Source organism: Ceratotherium simum, chromosome 11 (assembly GCF_057802395.1).
Source record: "Ceratotherium simum simum isolate JZ-2026a chromosome 11, ASM5780239v1, whole genome shotgun sequence".
Lineage (NCBI taxonomy): Eukaryota > Metazoa > Chordata > Mammalia > Perissodactyla > Rhinocerotidae > Ceratotherium > Ceratotherium simum.
This window is the reverse complement of record NC_141910.1, coordinates 13,097,589-13,119,477: the sequence shown is the minus strand read 5'-3', so window position 1 is coordinate 13,119,477 and position 21,889 is coordinate 13,097,589. Positions and strand designations below refer to the sequence as shown.

General features: G+C 39.9%; 1 protein-coding gene across 1 annotated transcript in view; it reads left to right on the top strand.

Moving 5' to 3' along the window:
- ALMS1 (ALMS1 centrosome and basal body associated protein) overlaps positions 1-21,312 on the top strand; it is a 226,413-nt gene extending 205,101 nt beyond the window's left edge. Inside the window, 7 exon segments of the mRNA XM_087436571.1 lie at positions 9,685-9,805; positions 10,941-11,141; positions 11,430-11,659; positions 12,394-12,577; positions 13,487-13,550; positions 20,000-20,099; positions 21,164-21,312. Coding sequence (XP_087292697.1) covers positions 9,685-9,805; positions 10,941-11,141; positions 11,430-11,659; positions 12,394-12,577; positions 13,487-13,550; positions 20,000-20,099; positions 21,164-21,208 — 945 coding nt within the window. The 3' untranslated portion in view covers positions 21,209-21,312.
- The last annotated feature ends 577 nt before the right edge of the window (positions 21,313-21,889 follow it).

The window sequence follows — 21,889 nt, the reverse complement described above, 5'->3', positions numbered from 1 at the left end:
TGATGGAAGATTCAAAATACAAGTTTCTATACCATGGGAACATGGGGGGTTTTTTTTGTTGTTTTTTTTTTTTTAATTAAATGGTACTTATCTTGAGAATTTACCCTATCCCCATTCTGTAATTTCCAGGGGAGGAAAGAGAATCTTTTAGAAACTTCCAAAATTACACTTGTGCTTTCAGCCAGAGTGCATTTATTTGTTCATTCAAGCAGACGTAATTGTAATACAGAATGTGACAAAAGTACAAGAGTGGGATGCTCTAATTGCTTTTCTCAGATTTCGACATATAACAGATAAGAAAAGATATGGAAGATTTTAATAGCAATATTAACAAGCTTGATTTAAAATATCTATGTAAAACTTTATTCCCCAAACACAGCATCCACAGCATTCCTATTCCAAATGCTCATGGACTATATACAAAAATTAATTGTACAGTTAGGCAAAATGTTGATAAACCCCAAAAGTCAGAGATTTATAACAAAACTCATATTCTCTAACCACAATACAGTAAAGTTGGAATTTAACAACTATAATTTTTTTCATTTAATAGATAAAAATTTTAAAACATCATTCTGAACTTTTGAGTTATAGAAGTAAAAATTGAAATTATAGACTTTTTTTCATTAAAACCAGTAAAAGCACACATCCAAAACTTATGGAATGTGACTAAATTTATAGTTAGAGGAAAACATATAGCCTTAAATTAAATGATATTTTAATTGAACAAACTCAATTAGGAAATAATTGAAATAAGCATTCTAATCTGGAAAAAGACTAAGCAAAAAAAGCAAGAAGTAATTAATAAAATGTAAAATATATAAATTATTAAATCAGTCCTCCAAATTGATCAATATAACCAAGATCTGATTCTTTAAAAAAAAATAGACAAAATCTCTGATTTTTCTGACCGTGGGAAAAAGAATATCAACATTAATCATATGGAAAGGTATAACCACAAAGAGGTGATTTTCTTGAAAAAGGTGTGCAACATTAGGCTGATATATGTTAAAATCTAAATTGGATGATTTTTTAGGAAAATATAAACTAAGAAAATTGACCAAGAAGTTTTAAATCCTGAGTAGGTCACTAACAACAGAAGTTGAAAGACTTAATAATCAACAAGCCCCCACCCCTAACTATGTGCCCTCCAGAACTTTGGTACACAACTATATGTTCCCACCAAAAAGTATGAGAGTATGTGTTTCTTCATTCCTTTGCCAACTGTGGGTAGTATCAGTCTTTTTAATATTTGCTAATCTGATCTGTGGAAAAACTCATTGCTTTAAATTGCATTTTTTTAATATTAGGTTTCAGGGATTGCTATTGACGTTTCTTATTTTGAGAATTACCTTTTTATATCCTTTGTCCATTTTTCTCTGAAGATTTTTTCCTATTAATTCTTAAGCATTAATTATATTATATTAATATTATAATAGTATTGTTATGTACTCAACTTCTTTATTTCTTTGTTCCACGTTAAGAAAGATCTTCCCAACCTCAAGATTATAAAAAAAATTCTCCTGTTTTTCTTTTAATACTTGTTTTAGGGTAGGAGGCAATGCCTTTAAATCCTAATCCACATGGAATTTATTTTGTTTGTGTAGGTATAATTTTATTTCCAAATATTTAGCTAATGTTAGAGGTTTTTAAATAAGAAAGTGATATTCATAAATTAATTTATTAGAAAAATCAAATATTCTTTTGTTAAGCTGGACTTTAATCAATTGGACTTAGTAATTAATAGTTCTTTTGAAATTTCTTCCCAAAACAACTGAAATAATATGTGAATATCTTATCAAAATAAATTTGAAGAGGAAACTAATTTTGACCAAAATATGGAGTTTCATTTGTTAAACTTGAAGTGAGATCAGAACATCCAAGTGAAAATAACAAGCATGGATACATCTGACCTCATTAGTCTATGGGATAAAGATTTTAGAGTCATCCATGTAAAGGAGATCATAATCCTCACAAGTATTAAAGCCAAGACGAGAGATATTTGAGAGAATGCAGAGAAGGAAAAAAAGGAGAGGGCCACTTCCAGACCATAATTTTCCAAACCTGATAGAAAATCCTTTGGGACCCATGTCATCTAGCTCTACAACCCCCTACAAGATTTTCATAATCGTTTGTTAACCTTCTGGTTTTTCCCATATATTGATTGAGGACTTGAGCTCTTGGATCATTTTCTTTCGTTCTGCCCCAAGCCCTGCCGTTATCTGGGAAACTTTACTATCCTGTTAAGAGTTTTTTGACCTCAGTTCTAATGACCACTCTTCCATTACATTTTAACCATGCAGTCTCGGGGCCATACTTGGAATTTTGGCATCATCCAGAATCGTTCCAGCTCCTTTACTTATTCATGTACCAAAAGAAATGTTCTCAGGACCTATTATGCAGGCACAATTCATTTCTAATTTATCAGGGAGGACTTTTCGTATCATCTAGCATTCTTACAGAAATAAATGACCAATTCTAATTTTTTAAAGGTGAATAATAGACGGTTACCACCTGAGTCCCTGCTTTTGTAAGCTTTAATCCTGTCTCTAGGAATTAGATCTATGTCAAAATGTTATTTTTTGGACAGACGCTTTGTGATTGTTTCACCCTTTACTGGTTAGTAAGTTTTATTATTGAAACTAAAGGTGCCAGTTTGATCTGCACATATCTAAAAACTTTTCACGAGAAAAGACTGTCTTTTGATGCCATAGACTGTATCTCTAGTTTTGGCTCTGTCTTATCAATGTGTACCTCTGGTCCTAGATTTGAGTGGTTATAAATGAATTAACGTAAACTCATTCCTCTGAAAGAAAAGCATCTCCCAGTAGGCACCTAGCTGGCAAAAGATCAGCAATAACAATCATCCTACATGAGGAATAGCCATAAAGGGTCATGTAAGAAAACATAGTATTTTTCCTATATTGGCTGTTTTCCTAAACTCAATTTCCACCTAAAAAGTAGTTTTTTAACGGAAAACCTATTTTTTCTGGGTCTATCTGATGGTGTCTCTGATGAATAAATATGGGAATGAGGGGCCGGCCCAGTGGCGTAGTGTGCGCCCTCTGCTGCTGGCGGCCCGAGTTGGGATCCCAGGCGTGCACCGATGCACCGCTTGTCAGGCCATCCTATGTTGGTGTCCCACATAAAGTGGAGGAAGATGGGTACAGATGTTAGCCCAGGGCCAGTCTTCCTTAGCAAAAAGAGGAGGATTGGCATGGATGTTAGTTCAGGGCTAATCTTCCTCACAAAAAGAAAATAAATGAATGAATGAGTCTCACTTAGATTTTAATTAAACTAAAAAGTACTATAAAAAGCCTTAAACATCTCTGGGATGGTGGCATTTACTTTCTTTTCCCGGTGTGAAAAGGTGAGCAGGTGAGCTTGCTCTCATAATAATAGAAATTAAAACAGAAGCAGCCAGCCAGCGCGTATTTCCTTCTGAGACTCTGACAGAAAGCTTAAACCATGGTAGCAGATAATGTCACCTGACTCGTAGTCACTTAAATCTTGATGTGTAAGCCCCATTGCAGAGAACCAGGTGGGCCAATCCACACCCAGGCTCTGAGGGATGATGAGATCATTAGAGGAGATGCCTGCAGCTCTCTCATGGACTAAGGGAAGTGGACTGTTGTGATTTACCTGCAGCATCTGTAAATGAGTTCATCAAAAATGATGTTCTGTCCCATGGTGGGTCCTCAGCACGAATTGTCAGACACAGTGCAGGCCTGTGCATTGTAATTATTGTGAATCTGTGGAAGTCAACATGGCATGATTGCATGATTCCTTTGTTATATGTAAATGACGCTGTTGGTCACCTTCCATTGTTCTTGTATCCCTGATTCAGTAACACAGGAGATGCAGGACCACAGAGCATTGGAAGCTTTTTTCTCCAAAGAAGACTTCCTAATCTACATGTATTTCAGTTTGCACACATGAATAAACACTTTTTACAGCTTTCTTGGGATCTTTCACATACCCTAAAATTTGCCTATTTAAAATATACAGTTTAATGGGTCTTAGTATATTCACAGAGTTGTGCAACCGTCACCCCAATATAATTTTAAAGCATTTTCAACACCTCCCAAAACGCCCTGAACACATTAGCAGTCACTCTTCATTTTTCCCAACCTCCCACCCCTGCCCCAGCCCCCAGCTGTGATTACTAATCTACTTTCTGTCTCTATAGATGTGCTTAGTCTGGACATTTCATATAAATGGAGTCATACAATATGTGATCTTTTGTGACTGACTTCTTTCACTTAATAATGTTTTCAAGGTTCATCTATACTGTAGCATTATTCATTCCTTTTTATGGCCAAATATTCCATTGTATGAATGTACATATTTTATTTGTGCATCAGTTAATGGACATTTGGATTTCTTCCGCTTTTTGGCTGTTATTAACAAAGCTGCTGTGAACATTCCTGTACAAGTTTTTGTGTAGACATATATTTTTATTTGTTTTGGGCATATGCCTAGGAGTGGATATATGCTGGACCATATGGTAACACTACATTTAGCCATCTGAGGAACTACCAGACTGGTATCCAAAATATTGTCACCATTTTGCATTCCCACCAGCAATGTATGAGGATTCCAGTTTTTCCACATCCTTGAAAACACTCGTTTTTATCTGTCCTTTTGATTTTCACCCTCCTAGAAGGGCTAACTAAATATATTTTGTTGAGAGGGAATTTATTTTTAGACTGTTTTCTATTTTTAAATGTTTACCTTTTTGTAGGCAGAAATTAATCAGAAAAGATTTGAACTAGAAACAGTAACACACACACCGAAGCTCCTGATTTAGTCAGATGTTAAACGTGTGTTTTTTCACATTTAGTGGTGCATAGCGTGACTGGTTGTGTACTTTGGAAGTGCAGGAGGTCGGCAGACTCAGGCTTGGAAGAGACCGTCAACACTTCTGCTGCATCTGTGCCACAAGGCACTCCAGCCTTTGCTTCAACAGCTCCACCACTTGCTGCTGCTCATGCGCAGCTCGTTTCATTTGTCTAAGCCCCCCATTATCAGAGGTTTTAACTTACAAAGATCCAAAATCTGCCTGCATTGGATTTCCTGGCTCTGTTCCCAGTTCTGCTCCCTGAAGGCACAGAAAATAGGCCTACTCTTCTATCTTTCAGGTCCCCACTTCCTTCCCTAAAGTGTTTTCTTCTCTCAGGTCTTCACTCTCTGAACCATTCTTCCTGGGTCATGCTTTCTACTCCCCTTTCCTAAGTTGGCAGTTTCCTGGGTCTAAGTTTGTCAATATCCTATTTTTAAACATGTCCTTTTTTATTTTATTTTTGTGAGGAAGATCAGCCCTGAGCTAACATCCATGCTAATCCTCCTCTTTTTGCTGAAGAAGACCGGTTCTGAGCTAACATGTATTGCCAATCCTGCTCCTTTTTTTTTTTTTCCGCCAAAGCCCCAGTAGATAGTTGTATGTCATAGTTGCACATCCTTCTAGTTGCTGTATGTGGGACGTGGCCTCAGCATGGCCGGAAAAGCGGTGCCTCGGTGCGCGCCCGGGATCCGAACCCGGGCCGCCAGTAGCGGAGCACGTGCATTTAACCGCTAAGCCACGGGGCCGGCCCTAAACATGTGCTTTTGAACTAAGCCTGTTGTGCCTCAGGTGATGAGAGCACATTGACGGAGCAGATCTATCACTTCCTTTCTGTGGCTAGAATGTTTCTATGGCCTAACGTATGTTTTACTCCTACTGAACTCACCAGAGCCATTACACTTTTATTGCCACACTCTTCCCTGTAAGTTTGTGTTTTGTTTATTCTCACTTCTTAAACTGGTAATACAATCACATGGTACAAAATTTAAAATGTATAAAAGAGAATTTGATAAGGAGTGTCCTTCTCACTCCTGTTCCCCAGGCACCCAGCTCTCTTTACCAGAGTTACTCAATGTTACTAGTTTTGCATATCTTTACAGAGATTTTTTAAAACAGCTTTATTGAAGTATAATTTACATACCATAAAATTCATCCATTTTAAGTGTGCAATTCAATTATTTTTAATAAATTTATAGAGTTGTGCAAACATCACCACAATCCATTTTAGAACATTGGTCACTCCAAAAAGGGCCCTTGTACCTGTTTGCAATCAATCTGCATTCTCAGCCCCAGACAACCACTAATCTGCCTTCTGCCTTTTCTGGACATTTCATGTAATAGCATCATAATATGTAGTCTTTTGCATCTGGCTTCTTTTGCTTAGCATGATGTTTTCAAGGTTCATCCACGCTGTAGTATGCATCGTAGTTCCTTTTTCTTGCTGATTAGTATTCCGTTGTATGGATAACAGCACATTTTGTTTATCCAATTACCAGTTGTTGGACATTTGGATTGTTTCATTTTTTGGATAATATGAATAATGCTGCTATGAACATTTGTGTAAAAGTTTTTGTGTGGCCATGTGTTTTCTTTAGGGTATATACCTGGGAGTGGAATTGCTGGGTTATATGATAAGTTTTATGTTTAATTTTTAAGAAAATGCCAGTGTTTTCCAAAGTGGCTGTACCATTTTACAGTCCCACCAGCAATATGTAAAGGTGCTAGTTTCTCTGCTTCCTTGTCAACACTTAGTATTGTTCATCTTTTTTATTATAGTCATCCCAGTGGATGTGAAGTGGTGTCTCCTTGTGATTTTAATTTGCATTTCACTAATGACTCATGTTGAACATATTTTCATGTGCTTATTGGGCCACTCGGTCTTCTTTGGTGAAATGTCTATTCAAATCTTTTGCCCATTTTTAAATTACATACGTGGAATGTCTCACTGTTTATTTAAATCTTTAATTTTTCCCTCCAATGTTTTATCGTTTTCAGTGTGCAAGCCTTGCACTTTTGTTGTTAGATTTATTCCTAAATATTTCATTCTTTTTGATGCTATCGTGAATAGAATTGCCCCCTTAATTTTATTTTCAGATTGCTCATTGCTAGAATAGAAACACAATTGATTTTTTATCCTATTGATCTTATATTCTGCAATCTGGCTAAACTTATTTACTAGTGCTAGTACTTCTTTATAGATTCCTTAGCATTTTCTCAGACAGGATCATGTCATCTGCAAATAAAAACAGTTTTACTTCTTCCTTTGCAATCTGGGTTCTTTTCTTTCACAGGTATTTGATACATAAAAAAGCAAATACCTGCATGTTTTCTACCCTTTTTCACAAAAATGGCAGCATACTTTGCTTTTTGTACTTAATAATCTATCTTGCAAATCTGTTTCAGTACCTAAAGTACTTTCTCCTCTTTTTTTTTCTCAGCAGCTGCAGGTGTAGTATGTTGGCCAGTCAGTCACATCTTCTCACCACCCTTTCTGCACTTAGACATTTTGGGTTTTTTAACATCATAATAGTCTGATAGTTTTATATTAGTTTTTTACAATTTACAATGTAAATCATTTGTTTTTTTATAACACTTCTGTAATTTCAGAAATGCAACTGTGCCCTTTTCTAGATGGGGGACCTGGCACAGAGAGATTATGGCTTGCTCAAGTAGAGATAGTCACTAAAGAGAAGATCTGAGACTGGCTTAGATGACTCCAGATCCAGAACTTTTTCTCCTGCTACAAAGTTGCTGCCATTCCTTCAGCCTAATGTATAGGGCTTTACAATTACCCCTTGTTTGATTTAGCCCGTCATTCCTGTTATTACTTGGGATTCTGACAGCCATTTAGGCCCTCTCAGATGTGTATCGTATGGGAAATCTGCTTTTCATATCTCTGAGACATTGATATATAAAATGTCAAGAAGGAATAGCCAGAGCAAACCAAGTGACCAGCACATAGTAGGTGCTTGGTAAATATTTGTTGTCAAATGTAAGATATACCACTCATAAAGGCCTCTCTCTGTGTTGATAACAATATTTGGGTAAGAGTGGTTCAACTAGTTATGGTTCTAGCAACTTATATTATCATTCAACCCATGTAACTCCATCTTGCCCTCAAAGATGTCATGAGAAGTTTTGTCACTCACATCTAGTTGTACTCTACACATTTTTTTGCTCTGCCAGTTAGTGCCATATGTACTAGGAAAAACAAGGCTACCCTGGCAGGGCTTATTCTGTCTGCCTTACTGAGCCCTGGCTGAAATTTGCTAATCTTGTCTTTGACTTCCAAATGCTTGCAAACTATCAGATTGCTGATCCATTCTAGAATTTTACAGGTCATCAGCGTTAAACCCACCAGTTTGCAATGCTTAATTTTGAAAATTAAAACATTTTCTGGGGGCTGGCCCAGTGGTGCAGCAGTTAAATGCGCACGCTCAGCTTCAGTGGCCTGGGGTTCGCCGGTTCGGATCCTGGGCGTGCACTGACGCACCACTTGTCAAGCCATGCTGTGGCGGCATCCCATATAAAGTAGAGGAAGATGGGCACGGATGTTAGCCCAGAGCCAATCTTCCTCAGCAAAAAAGAGGAGGATTAGCATTGGATGTTAGCTCAGGGCTGATCTTCCTCACAAAAAAAAAAAAAAAAAAACATTTTCTGTCCCCAGACATCTAACAAAGTTCCTCTTCTCCAGGATTCTGTTGCAAAGCCCCTGGAATAAAGTTTATCTAGTTCAGGGGAGCAGATACTCTCAGTTTCATTTCCTGACTTGGACTTCAATTCACCTCTACCAAACTTGCTTAAGTAGACAATCACCTGGCATTTATTCAATATAGATGCTCAGACCCCTCCCCTAGAGATTCCAATTCATTGTTCTGGGTTTGGCCCCTCCCCCAGGAGATTTATGATAAGGAAGTTTAAACAATACAGTTTTATACTATATTTGTTCAACTCTATTTTGATAATCTTTTTGTCATCCACTAACATTCCACCATCAACTTCAATCCATGAACTTGCCCTTCATTGCTCTACTTGCTCTGAACATAACGAAAAAGGCCTTTGTGGGGGCCAGCCCCATGGCGTAGCGGTTAAGTGCGCGTGCTCCGCTGCTGGCAGCCCAGGGTTCGCCGGTTCAGATCCCGGGCGCGCACCGACGCACTGCTTGTCAGGACATGCTGAGGCGGCATCCCATATAAAGTAGTGGAAGATGGGCACGGATGTTAGCCCAGGGCCAGTCTTCCTCAGCAAAAAGAGGAGGATTGGCATGGATGTTAGCTCAGGCTGATCTTCCTCACAAAAAAAAAAAAAAAAAAAGGCCTTTGGGGCTCTTGGATGCTTTTTGCAATTCTCTGCTTTTTCAGGACTTCTCATGGGGCCTTTCAGCTCTCTGTATATTTAAACTTGTCTAAGTGTCTCAGTCTGAACTTATTGGAAAGCACTCTCTGTAGCTCATCACTCTCTTTATTTATCCCCAGCCCTCTTCATCTCTCGTCAAAATTTTATGCAGGTGCCAAGTCAGAATTTCATTCTGAAGACCCACCAGGCTAATCTTGGGCTAGCATCCTTTTCAGAGTTTTTTCAAGTCCTGGGAGCATACGCAGTCTTTTTGTCTTACCTTCTTGAAACAGCTCAGGCCCTTATCCAACAATAACAGCATTCTCCTCCCTATTACAAATTATGTGGTAGCATGTTCACATTGTCACAAGCTCCCTGGCAACTTCATCTCAACAATTTGAATTGGATAAGAAAGGGATCTTGGTGACTTGTATGTTTTCTTATCCTGTGGGTAACTGTGCCATTGACTGCAGGTAATGATAACAGAGTCTCTTTTGTTTTTCCAGGTGGCAAACCATCTGATTTCTTCTGACTCTGTTTCATCTTCTACCAGTAGTTTCTGGAGCTCGAGCTCTACCCTTTGCAACAAGCAACATGTGCATATGTTAAACAAGGGTATACAAGCAGGTAAATTACTTGAATTTAAACATTTCCATTGAAATACAGGTAGCTCTTAAATGTAAGATACTCAACCTCACATAATAAAAGAAATGAAGATTAAAACTACTCAGATGCCATTTTTCACCTATCAGATTGGCAAAAATCTAAGTTTGATAGCAAGTTTGTGGACAAGAGTGTAAGGAAATAGGTACTCTCATACGTTCTAGTGGGAGTGTGAGTTGGGAGTACAACCCCTATGACAGGCAATCTGGCAGTTTCTATCAAAATTACTTTGATCCAGCACTTTTACTTTTGGAATTTAGCCTATAGACATACTGTGCATATGTGCAAAATAACAAGTGTACAGAATTAACCATTGAAGTATTGTTTATTATAGCAGAAAATTAAAATCAACTTAGATGTCCTTCAATAGCCAAGTAGTAAAATAAAATATTGTACATTCATATAATGAAATCCTACTTAGGATAAGGATGCTCTCTCTCTACTAATATGGCAAGATCTCCAAGATATATAATTAAAAAGAAAAAGCAAGGTACAGAACAGTGTATAGCGTGCAACTACATGTATTTAAAAAATAGAGAAAGGAAGAGAATTGCTTGAATGTGCACAAAAAATTCTGTGGAATCATGGGGTTATAAACTAAGTGGAGAAGAGGAGTGGGAAGGAGGCTTTTCGCTTTATGCCTTTCTATATCTTTTGATTTTATAAAATAAAAATAAACTTCCCCCTTGATTTTTTCCCCCCTCAAGTCTTGTCTTTACCTCTATCAACCTCTTCCTTACCTGGGTGACTGGCAGTAGGACTATAAGCATTTACTGTCTTCCTCACTTGGGATCAGAGCTCAAGTCCTTTACCCATTGAATCTATATTAGTAGTTCTTTCCCTCTAATATCTAAACCGACTTAGGAATAAAAACCCTCTTTCTTTCTCCCTCTTCTCCCTCCTTCTCTCTCTCTCACTCTCTCTCTCTCCGCCCTCCTTCTCTTTCTTCCTCTCTCTCCCTCACAGCCCCCCACCCCACCCAGAGGAGGCAGTAGCCTGCATTTTTGAAGGCTTAAAAGTTTTCAATTACTGTCTTGAATATACCTGCTAACTGAGTCTCAAGGCTGCTCCCAGAAACATCTGTGATCTTTCCCCTCAGGTAACTTGGAGATTGTGAATGGTGTCAGAAAACACACTCGAGATGTTGGGATGACTTTTCCAACTCCAAGTTCTAGTGAGGCTAGAGAAGAGGACAGTGATGTGACTTCCTGGTCAGAAGGAAAAGTAGAAGAGAAAAGGCTCCTTACCAATTATCTTGGGGACAAAAGGTTATGGAGGAACAAGCAGAGTTGCCGTGAAGGTTGGTTTCTAATTCCCGGTTCTGTAGCAGAAAAACCAGTGAATTTCGTGTCTCTTGCAGTGCTAAAATTCTTTGTTTCTAAATGACTCTGTGTTGACCGCATCTCCCCCCAGCACCAGTTGGCAAATTTTCACAGTATCTAGAATTACAATTACAGAGTCATGCCTGCAGTTAAGCAGTCTCCAGGGCATTCTGGTGGCCTCTGGCAGCCGAGTCCCCTGAGAGCCTATGTTACACACATCTCTGGTGAGAAAAATGAAAAATCTTTCTTAAAAATATTTCCTGTAGGAGTTTCGTGGTTTGTTCCTGTGGAAAATGTGAAGTCTGCTCCTAAGAAGGAAAACCTGCCCAAGCTTCGTGGCCCTGGTGTCTCCTGGTTTGCACCAATAACCAACACCAAACCCTGGAGGGAGCCACTACGGGAACAGAACTGGCAGAGACAACACATGGCCAGCCACGGGTCACTAGCAGGCCCAGGCAGAGATCCACTGAGGCCATTTGTGAGAGCAACCCTACAGGTGCAATGACGTTGAGTTAATTTTAGCCATGTGTTTAAGGGGGAAGAAAGGGCAAGATGCAAAGAAGTTAAATCTGTGACTTGGCCGGCTGAAGGAAGGTCACGTGACCCTTGTTTCTAGCACCTCCACAGTTCATCTGTTCTCATTCTCGTCATTAATCAAAGGCTGCCTTACTATTAACCATTCTAAATCACGCATCACCGTCAGTATCTGGGGACAAGGCAATAGAAGGGAGGATGTTGTAACGCTGCTCACTGGGTTTGTGGATACCTGCATGTGGAGTGCTCTGGCAGCCTGACGTTTGTGTCAACCTCACATTTGTTCCTCCGTTTACATAACTCCTATTCCTGTTTGACAGAGGCTTTAAAAGGCACCAAGTCTCTGTTTTATATGTACCTTGGGAGCTAAAAGAAATGTTATTTAATGATGTATTTGTTTGAAGGGAAATTTAAAATAGCCCAACGGGCCGAGCTCTATCCCATTGACATTTGGGAGAATTGTAATTGCCGCAATCTTAGTTCTTGGCTTATTCCAAAAGTGTTTCTTTGATTCCTCTGATTTCCCTACTGGAGCTCTCCCCCACAGAGACTTGTTAGATTATTCTTCACCTCTAGATATTTTCTGCGCTTTAGAACCAGGCTCTCCAAATCTGTTGGGCAGGTACTGTTTTTCTGGGCCCTTGGAGAACAGACTGCATCATTAATGTGAGGTCGGGGGCTTTTTCTCCTCCTCAGGAATCACTTCAGCTTCATAGACCTGACTTCATCTCCCGCTCTAGGGAGAGGATAAAGCGCCTAAAGTTAATAGTCCAGGAGAGGAAGCTGCAGAACATGTTACAGAGTGAGCGGGAGGCACTGTTCAACGCTGTGAGAGAATGGCAGGGCTACCGGGACCCCATGCATCCGCTCCCTAAGAGAGGTACACTCCACCTGTTCACTTTTCTGTTCCTGGGTAGAGAGGGCCAGGTCTGCTTCATGCTAGGGAGCACTGCTCAACTCCAGGCCAGTTACGTGGACAGAAAGGGACTTTTTGCTTGCTGAGACTCAATCTCCTTAGATAGCAGACCTGCCCCATTTAGCTCTCAGCACTTTCGTGATCCAAATAAGGCCAGTTACTCTTGCCCTGTCACTGCATCTTAAAGACGAGAGTGTGCATTGAGAGTGGTGTTTTTATAAACCAGCTCTGTGTCCGTGAGCAAGTTAGTTCCAAAAGTATCATGTTTTTTCCCTTAAAGATGGGGCTGATTCCGGGCTTGCCTACCTCATAGGGTGGCAATAATAGAATAAAAACACTTATGTAGCCCTTACGTTTTGCCCAGACACTGTTCTTGTTTAATGCTTACAACACCTCTCTGAGGTAGATACTATTAATATCCCTATTTTACAGATGAGAAAACTGAGGCAAAGAGAGATTAAGTACCTTGCCCGAGATTACATACCTAATAAGCTGGGATTTGAACCCAGGTGGTCTGGCTCCAGAGTCTGTGCTCTTAACAATTGTGCTAGGTGTAAGATCTCAATAAAATCTATGAAAGCTGTGAAAACTATCAAGTGCTACCTAACGCTTTCATCACAGCCTTACCTATAAACTGGTCAGTGTTTCAGTTCACACTGTCTAGTCTGTGCCACAGCATTTTGTGTCCTCGGGAGCCTTAGGCTGCTGTGACAGTCACCATAGTCTAACCCTGGCCTTGGCCACTGCTCACCACCCAGCACTGCCAGCTCAGAGTAGGGGCACAAAGTCCTAGCAGCTCCCTCTCACAGCTCTTGAGCAACACACCCTTCCTTATTAAGTCACTATCCACTGAAAACCCTTTCTTTTGCTTAGGCTTCTTGGCTGCTGAGAAGAACAGGCCTATTGGAAAGAAGGAAATGATTCAGAGGTCTAAACGGTAAGGCCAAAAGAATAAGAGTAATTATAAAAGTATAAATCAGGCCACCAAGTGGTCAGAAGCTCTGGCTTGCCCCTAGAAAAGCATTAGGCTCAAGTTAAAACATTATGAGAAAATTAGTCGTGAAAGTAGTTTCTCACTTATGGCACTAAAAAAGAAAAGAAAAATAGATAGCAGATCATGGTGGGGATGACTCATACACAAAAGACACAAAGAATCTCCACTAATTTGCATGACTTAGTCAGGCTCATCTTTATTAGAAACCTAAATATAAATAAAGAATATTTTGAAATAAAATTAAGTATTTATTTGGGGTCTTACCCTTTATCTAGGCAATCTCATTTCTAGGAGTTTATCCAGTACAGTGAGAAATAATGGAATATTCTTCAAGACACATTAAGCTAAGCTTAAAAAAGAAATCAAGTTTCAGAAGCATGTGTACATTGCTACATTTGTAGTCTTTAAAAAGAAGTATTTGTGCTGGTATACATGCATATACTTTTATATGCATAGAATTTCTCTGGAAGGATACCCAAAAAATTGGTAATACTGGTTGCCTTTGGGAAGAAGAACTGAGTGACTAGGATATAGAGGTAGGAGAAAGACTAATTTTTCACCTTTTTATACTTTTTAAATTTTGAGCCTTTGCATGCGTTAGCTATTCATTAATTAATTAGAGATATGCATATATTGATCATGAGAATGCCATGGAATAACTAAGATAAGGGTTACCTTTTAGGGTTTCATTAGAGACCTCCTTTAATAAGAACAGTTTCATAGTCGGCATGGTGCTTGAAAGCAATTTATCTTAGGTAATTAAAGCATTACTCTTGAAATCTTGCTTTTACTCTCCATTGAGTAAACCCTTTCCTTATGGGTAATTCAAAGGGATGCTTTAATCAAGTGGTTCTCAAAGTGTGGTTCGTGGACCTCTGGAAGTTGCTGAAACCCTTGCAGGGGATTTGCCAGGTCAAAACGAATTCAAAATAAGACTAGGACGTTATGCGCCTTTTTCACTGTGTTGGCATTTGCACTGATGATGCAAAAGTAAAGGGGGGAGGAGTAAAACTGCTGGTACCTTAGCACCATTTGAGACAGTGGCACCAAACTGTGCTGGTCTAGGAGGCGTTGTATTCTTCACAGCCACACACCAGCAGTTAATGGAAGTACACGTAAAGCACTCCTGCTGCATTCCAGAAGAGGTGATTGGTTCAAGGAAAAGCACTGACACCGTGGTTTGTGTAGCGAATTGAACTAGCTGCCTTTTTCATGGAACACAGCTTTTACTTGAAAGAATGACAGATAAACTGATTATTCCAGCTTGGGTGTATGACAGACATTTTCTTGAAAATGAAGAAGTGAATCTGTCACTTCAGGGAAAACAGCTGACAGTATTTATTGCCAAAGAGAAATTTTGAGCTTTCAAGCAAGGAATAGAATTCTAGAAAACTTGTGTCTACCATTATGAGCTTGACTGCCTCCCAGTACTTAGAGTTTTCCGATGAGATCATCAGTGACGTTAACAACTGTGATGTTTTTCATATTATATAAGTAAATATGTCAGCATTTGGAAGAACTGCATAACTCACTGGACCAGGATTTTCCAAATGACTATTGTATGGTGTTACAAAATCAGGCATGGATAGAATATCCGTTCAAAGTGCAAGGTAGACTGATGTACTCTGTTTATGTAATGGAGTAGAAACAGGTCACTGATATGGTTTCAGATTCCACCCTGCAACTAATTTTTTTAAAACTACCAGTTGTCAAGTTTTGGTGTAGTATCAAGAAAATCAATAATTATTTGAAAAGAATCTTGAAATACTCCTCTCTTTTCCAACTAGCTATGTGTGTAAACTGGATTTTTTTAAGTGTGTACTTTAACCAGAACAACATATAACCACAGATTTAAGACAGAAGCAGAGAAAAGAATCCAGCTGTCTTCTATTAAACCAAATGTTAAAGAGATTTGCAAAATATGTAAAATAGTCCCACTCTTACTAAAATATTGTTTTGGGGGCTGGCCCTGTGGCTTAGCGGTTAAGTGCGCGTGCTCCGCTACTGGCGGCCCGGGTTCGGATCCTGGGCACGCACCGACACACCGCTTCTCCGGCCATGCTGAGGCTGCGTCCCACATACAGCAACTAGAAGGATGTACAACTATGACATACAGCTATCTACTGGGGCTTTGAGGGGGTGGGGGGGAAGGAGGAGGCTTGGCAATAGATGTTAGCTCAGGGCCAGTCTTCCTCAGCAAAAAGAGGAGGATTAGCATGGATGTTAGCTCAGGACTGATCTTCCTCACAAAAAAATAAATAAAATAAAATAAAATATTGTTTTGGAAAACATATTTAGTTTATATGTTAGCATGTAACAGGCTTATTATTATTATTATTATTTGTGTGTGTGTGTGTGTGTGAGGAGATCACCCCTGAGCCAACATCTGCCCATCCTCCTCTTTTTTTGCCGAGGAAGACTGGCCCTGGGCTAACATCCCTGCCCATCTTCCTCAGCTTTATATGGGACGCCGCCACAGCATGGCTCGCCAAGCAGCGCGTTGGTGCGCGCCCAGGATCCAAACCGGCGAACCCCGCGCCGCCGCAGTGGAGCACGCGCACTTAACCGCTTGTGCCACCTGGCCGGCCCCCAGGCTTATTATTTTTAAATGAATTAAGAAATAAGTATTTCTAAAATGTTTAGTTTTAATTTCTAATGCAGTAAGTATCAATAGATAAAATCCACATTGACCAAAATTACCCTCGATATTTAGGAGTATAAAGGGGTCCTAAGTCCAAAAGATTTGAGAAGTATTGCTTCACTCTAACTGTCACAAAATTTAGTTAGGGGAAATTACACAGTGTTTATTGTGTGGCAGCTAATTACCCTATCACCTCAGCAAGAGGATTCCTTGCTATAGGGGACTGTGAAGCTTGCCTACAGGAAGATAGGCAGGGCATCTTCTGTAAGGTATCAGTGCTTTAAAACATAAATATAGTTGTAGGAGTGGATGAAGTACCCATCTTCTGGGAAGAAACTCAGGTTTTAAACTGATGCATTTTCATTAGAGTGCTTCTATTCAATTTTATTTCTGGTATGGCCTCTTTTCAAGGAAGCCATCCACTTCTATCTGAGGGATCTTAAAGATCATCTAGTCCACCCTTAGTTTTTAGGAAACTGCAACCCAAAGAGAGGAAGTAGCCCAACAAGTCAGGGCCAGAACAGGGGTCAGAGCCTGGCAGTGGGCTCACCATCCATTACTCCTTCAACTGTATCGTATGAAGGATTCGTATCTCTGGATCTCTGTGTTATTCATCTCTTTTCTCATCACCTACCTCTACCAAAGGTGTTTAAAGATTTCTGATGAGAAGAAAGGATTTGGAGAAGAGACAACTTGACTCATTTAACTGGAAACATTTCTTCCAATGTGTCTTTCAAGAGAAGTTGTTTCACTAACTTATTAATGCAAATATTTGAGTATGTGCTGGATACTGGACTAGGTACCAGAGATGAAAGATAATTGACTCCAGACCACAAGCCAATGGACAGACAGTTCCAATAATATGTAGTGTCTTTGTCTGCAATGCTATGTCATAATTGCTTTCAAGGAGCCATTTACAAAGTGTAGTTTCTGGTTATTCTGATTAGCCTGGCTCCCAGCTTTCGAGCCCTATAATACACTCTTTCTGGTCCAAGCAGATGTTCTCTTCATGCCACATGTTCTCCTTTGGATAACTCTTGTTTTCCAGTGGCTTTTGTTATCCCTTCTTTAATGGTGACTTTTTTTTTTCAAGCTTTACTGAGATATAATTGACAAATAACATTGTGTAAGTTTAAGGTGCACAACGTGATGATTTGATACACATATATGTTGCAAAATGTTTACTACAATAAGATTAGTTAACACCTTTCCTCACATGATTATCATTTTGTTGTCGTTGTTGTTGTTATGGTGAGAACATTAAAGTTCTATCCTAGCAAATTTCAAGTATACAGCACAGTATTGTTAACTAGAGTCACCATCCTATACTTAGATCCCCAGAACTTATTCATTTTGTAACTGGAAGTTTGTGCCCTTTGACCAACATCTCATTCCCCCCATCCCTTAGCCCCTGGCAACCACCATTCTATTCTCTGTTTCTAGGAGTTTGATGTTTTTAGAGTCCACATATAAGTGAGATCATTCAGTTTTGTCCTTCTCTGTCTGACTTATTTCACTTAGCGTAATGCCCTGAAGGTCCATCCATGTTGTTGCAAATGGAAGGATATCCTTTTTTTTGCTGAAGAAGCTTTGCCCTGAGCTAACATCTGTGCCAGTCTTCCTCTATTTTGTATGTGGGTCACCGCCACAGCATGGCCACCGACAAGTGGTGAGTTCTGCGCCCATGAACCAAACCCAGGCTGCCAAAGCGATGTGCGCCGAACTTAACCACTAGGCCACAGGGCCAGCCCCAGGATATCCTTTTTTTTTTAATGGCTGAATAATATTCCATTGTGTGTGTTTGTGTGTATGTGTATTACATTTTCTTTATCTATATCTATCTATCTATATATCTATTTCTATCTATCTATCTATACACATATATCACATTTTCTTTATCCATTCATCCATTGATGGACACTTAGGTTCTTTCCATGTCTTCACTGTTGTGAATAATGCTGCAGTGAACACAAGGGTGCATATATCAATTCAAGACAGTAATTTCATTTCCTTCAGATGTATACCCAGAAGTGTAATTGCCAGATCATTTGGTAATTCTATTTTTAATTTTTGAGGAACCTCCATGCTGTTTTCTGTAGAGGCTGCACCAATTTACATTCCTACCAGCAGTGCACAAGGGTTCCCTTTTCTCCATACATATCCTTGCCAGCATTTGTTATCTCTCTTGCTTTTTTTTTTTTTTTGGATAGTAGCCATTCTAACAGGTGTGAGATGATATCTCAGTGTGGTTTTCATCAACAGTGACTTTAAAAATGCATGTTTGTTTCTCTTTGGTCTCTCTCCTGACCTTCACTTTTGTGTTTTCAGTTAGTAGTCATCTCCACTGTGTCCAAAATGGAACTCCCCATTCTCCACTCCCATACTTGCTGGGGCCACCCACTCACCTGGCTAGAAAGCTGGGGGTTGATCACCTCCAGCCATGTTACCCATGACTGCACATGCAGCCAGCTGGCTTGTCCTGGAGACTCGGCTTCTTGATTGCTCTGGAACCCACTCTCCTCACTGCCTTGATGAAGGCTAGCCTCTACTCATGGAGAACCGCTCTTCTCCCTGCTTCTACTCTTCATCTTCTCTAATCTATTTTTCACAGAGCCTCTACATCATTTTCAATGATATTTTTTTTACAGATTATAGAAAACTTTAGCAAATATAGAGAGAAGTGGAAGTAAGAAAATAAATATCATAATCCTTCCATCTAAACATAACTAACACTAGTCCTGTTTCTGGCAGGAGTGAGGGTTTTGCAGAGACCTGTATTAACACACACCTTTTTGCCCCCAAGTTGTTGATCATACTGTATATACAGGTTTGTAGCCTGCTTTATTTTGCTCAACTATTGTGAACATTTTCCCATATCATTAAAAATTCTTTGAAACATCTTTTTTTATGCTTTGTAATAATTTCATTATATTTCATAATCTGTTTGTTCTTTTATTGGAAATTTAGATTATTTCCAATTAAAGTGTATTTATCAAATGCATGTTTGATCATGTTCCTCCCTGCTTAAAATCAGTGGCACCCAATCCCTGATAGGACAGAGCCCAAGGTTTTCACATGCCTACGAGACCTTCCACAGCCCACCTCACCTTCACCCCATCTGCTTCCCACCTGCTCCCCTAGACTTCTTTCCGTGAGGCTTGGACTCCATTCTTACCAGTACTCCCTTCTCCTCCTGTCCCCTTTCTGCTCCTATCTATTCTTCAAGACCCACCTCAAGTTTCGTCTCCTCCCTCGTCTTCCCTGATCTTCTTCAGTCAGAATAAGTTTCTTCTTTTCCTGTAACTGTGTGTAGCATTTTGTAGTTATAACCACTAATATACTTCTCTTTCCCATTATTTCCCTTGTGTTTAAAAATATAGTAGTAATACATGTTCATTATCTTATATTGAAACTATACATTTTTGCATGTGAAGTGAAAAGCAGTTCATCTCCACCCCTTTATCTCACTCCTTTGCTGGAAGTAACCACTATATGCAGGATTTTATTATGTTTTTATTTATCCGTCTCCTCTTGCAGACATGAGCACCCCAGGCTGGGGTTCTTTGTGTTTAAGTGTCTAACAGGGAGCTGAGCACACAACAGGGGCCCAGGGCTTGTCTGTGAGGGGCATTTAGTCCCCTCACAGGGAGATGTGGTGAAAAGAGATCATGTGCCTCTGCTGATAACCTCATTGCTGTAGTAGTCTGATAACCTCATTGTTTTCTCCCTTTCCATTGGTGCCATTTCTAAGGATTTATGAGCAGCTCCCAGAAGTACAGAAAAAGAGAGAAGAGGAAAAGAGGAGATCGGAATATAAGTCATACCGGCTGCGAGCCCAGCTATATAAAAAGGTCAGTCAGTCCTAGAGCGGGATTGATCAGGTTTATCAGGGGAAAGAGAAATTGAGAGAAACACATCTGACCTGTTTGAATTAGTGACATTTAGGGAGTGAACTTAAGCTTGTAATGCACTGGACCACTGCTAAAATTTGGAAGATAAAGGCACCTGTGACTAGATTTCAAATCTAAAAAGGCAAATCTAAAGAAGGCATCTTCCAGGCATACATTTGGAATGAAGCCAAATTTCATACTTAGGAGTCAGTTTAGATGTCATGGTGGAAATGTCCAAATCTATCAAAATTGTTGCGTTTTCATTCCAGAGTCCCAAATGGTAGTTTTATGCCTCTTATGGGTAAATCATATACCTCTGGAACTTTTAAAATAAACTAGAAAATGTCCAAGTGTAGCCTGAGAGTTGGTAACTTGGGGAGTCAGAGCCTCAAAGCAACCACTCTTTCCTCCCCGTGGCCCCAGTGGAATCAGCGGTGCCGCAAGTCCCAGAACCTCACAGGCCAGGGGACTTGCTGCCAGTTAATTCCTTGAGAAACCAGATAGGCTGCTTGCCTGAAGGTCCACATCCTTCACTGTTCTCATTTTCTTCCCACCCCCACTTCACCCCAGAGGACTCTGAAAGTCAGAAGCCAAAAGACAGTTCATACAGACTGATGTGGGACTGGAGAACTGCTTCTGGAGCACACCCCAGAGCTTGGGCCAGGCTCCCTCAGGTGGGGAGGCCCGTGGCTCCGCATGGCCTGTCTGGGGTGTCAGCGTCAGAAGGCCAGGCCTCTCACTGTGCTTGTGTGTTTGTGAACCGATAGATGAGTTAGTCTGTCAGGATTATAGGTTATCTGTATAGATTATAGGTTTCTGTATAGAAATAATAGATAGTGATATAGATCATCTTTCCTAAACACTTCAGGAAGTATTTTTTGTATAATGACCATAGTTTCTGTAGCTGAGGAAGATAAACAAGACCACACTGGTCTTTTAAGTGGCACATGGGGGGTAAGGAGTGGCTGTCTGCCCCTGATGGCCAGAGTATCTGACTTCTTTCCTGCCTTTCTTTTCTTCCACAGAAAGTAACCAATCAACTCCTGGGGAGAAAAGTTCCCTGGGACTGACATAAGATTATTTTCCTCAGAGCCTTGGAATTATATTTTATCAACCTGGAGAAGCACAATCCTTACTTTTATGAGTCTGGTTTAATAAAATTTAATTCGTTGTCCATGTGTAATTTAGAAGTGGTAGCCTTCTAAAGAGTCTGAGGCAAAGTGGTGATTAAGATTATTCATGGTTTGGGAGCAATACTTTCACCACAGTGGCTTTGCCCTCCGGGATGTTTGTTATGATGACATTATCTCTTAATTCTAGCCGAGAATAAGTCCCTTTTTATATGTGTTTTTATACTTTTAGAAATAAATAACTTCTGATTGACTTATAGTAAAGCAAGCAACAGATGATCATTTCTTTCCCATCTGGAGATGTACAGGGAGCTGTGCGATATCTTCCCTGAGGTGTGTGGGGAGCCTCAGTGCAAAGGTATCAACAGCGGAAATAGGCTGTGGGAAGGAAAATGTGGGCTTTCTTTAGAAACACAGCGTGACGTGGCAAGAGCGCTGCCGTGGGCTTTGTGGAGAGGGTGTTTGGTTGGGTACTCATTGGGCATGCCCAGAGCCTCCTGGCAGACACAGGCACCTTGGGTTCAGGGGCTGGCTCTGTAGGCTGGGAAGAAAGGCCAGTAGCCTCTGGTGGACTTTCCCCCAGCCACTCTCTTGTTTTCAAGATTGAAGCCTCAGACCATT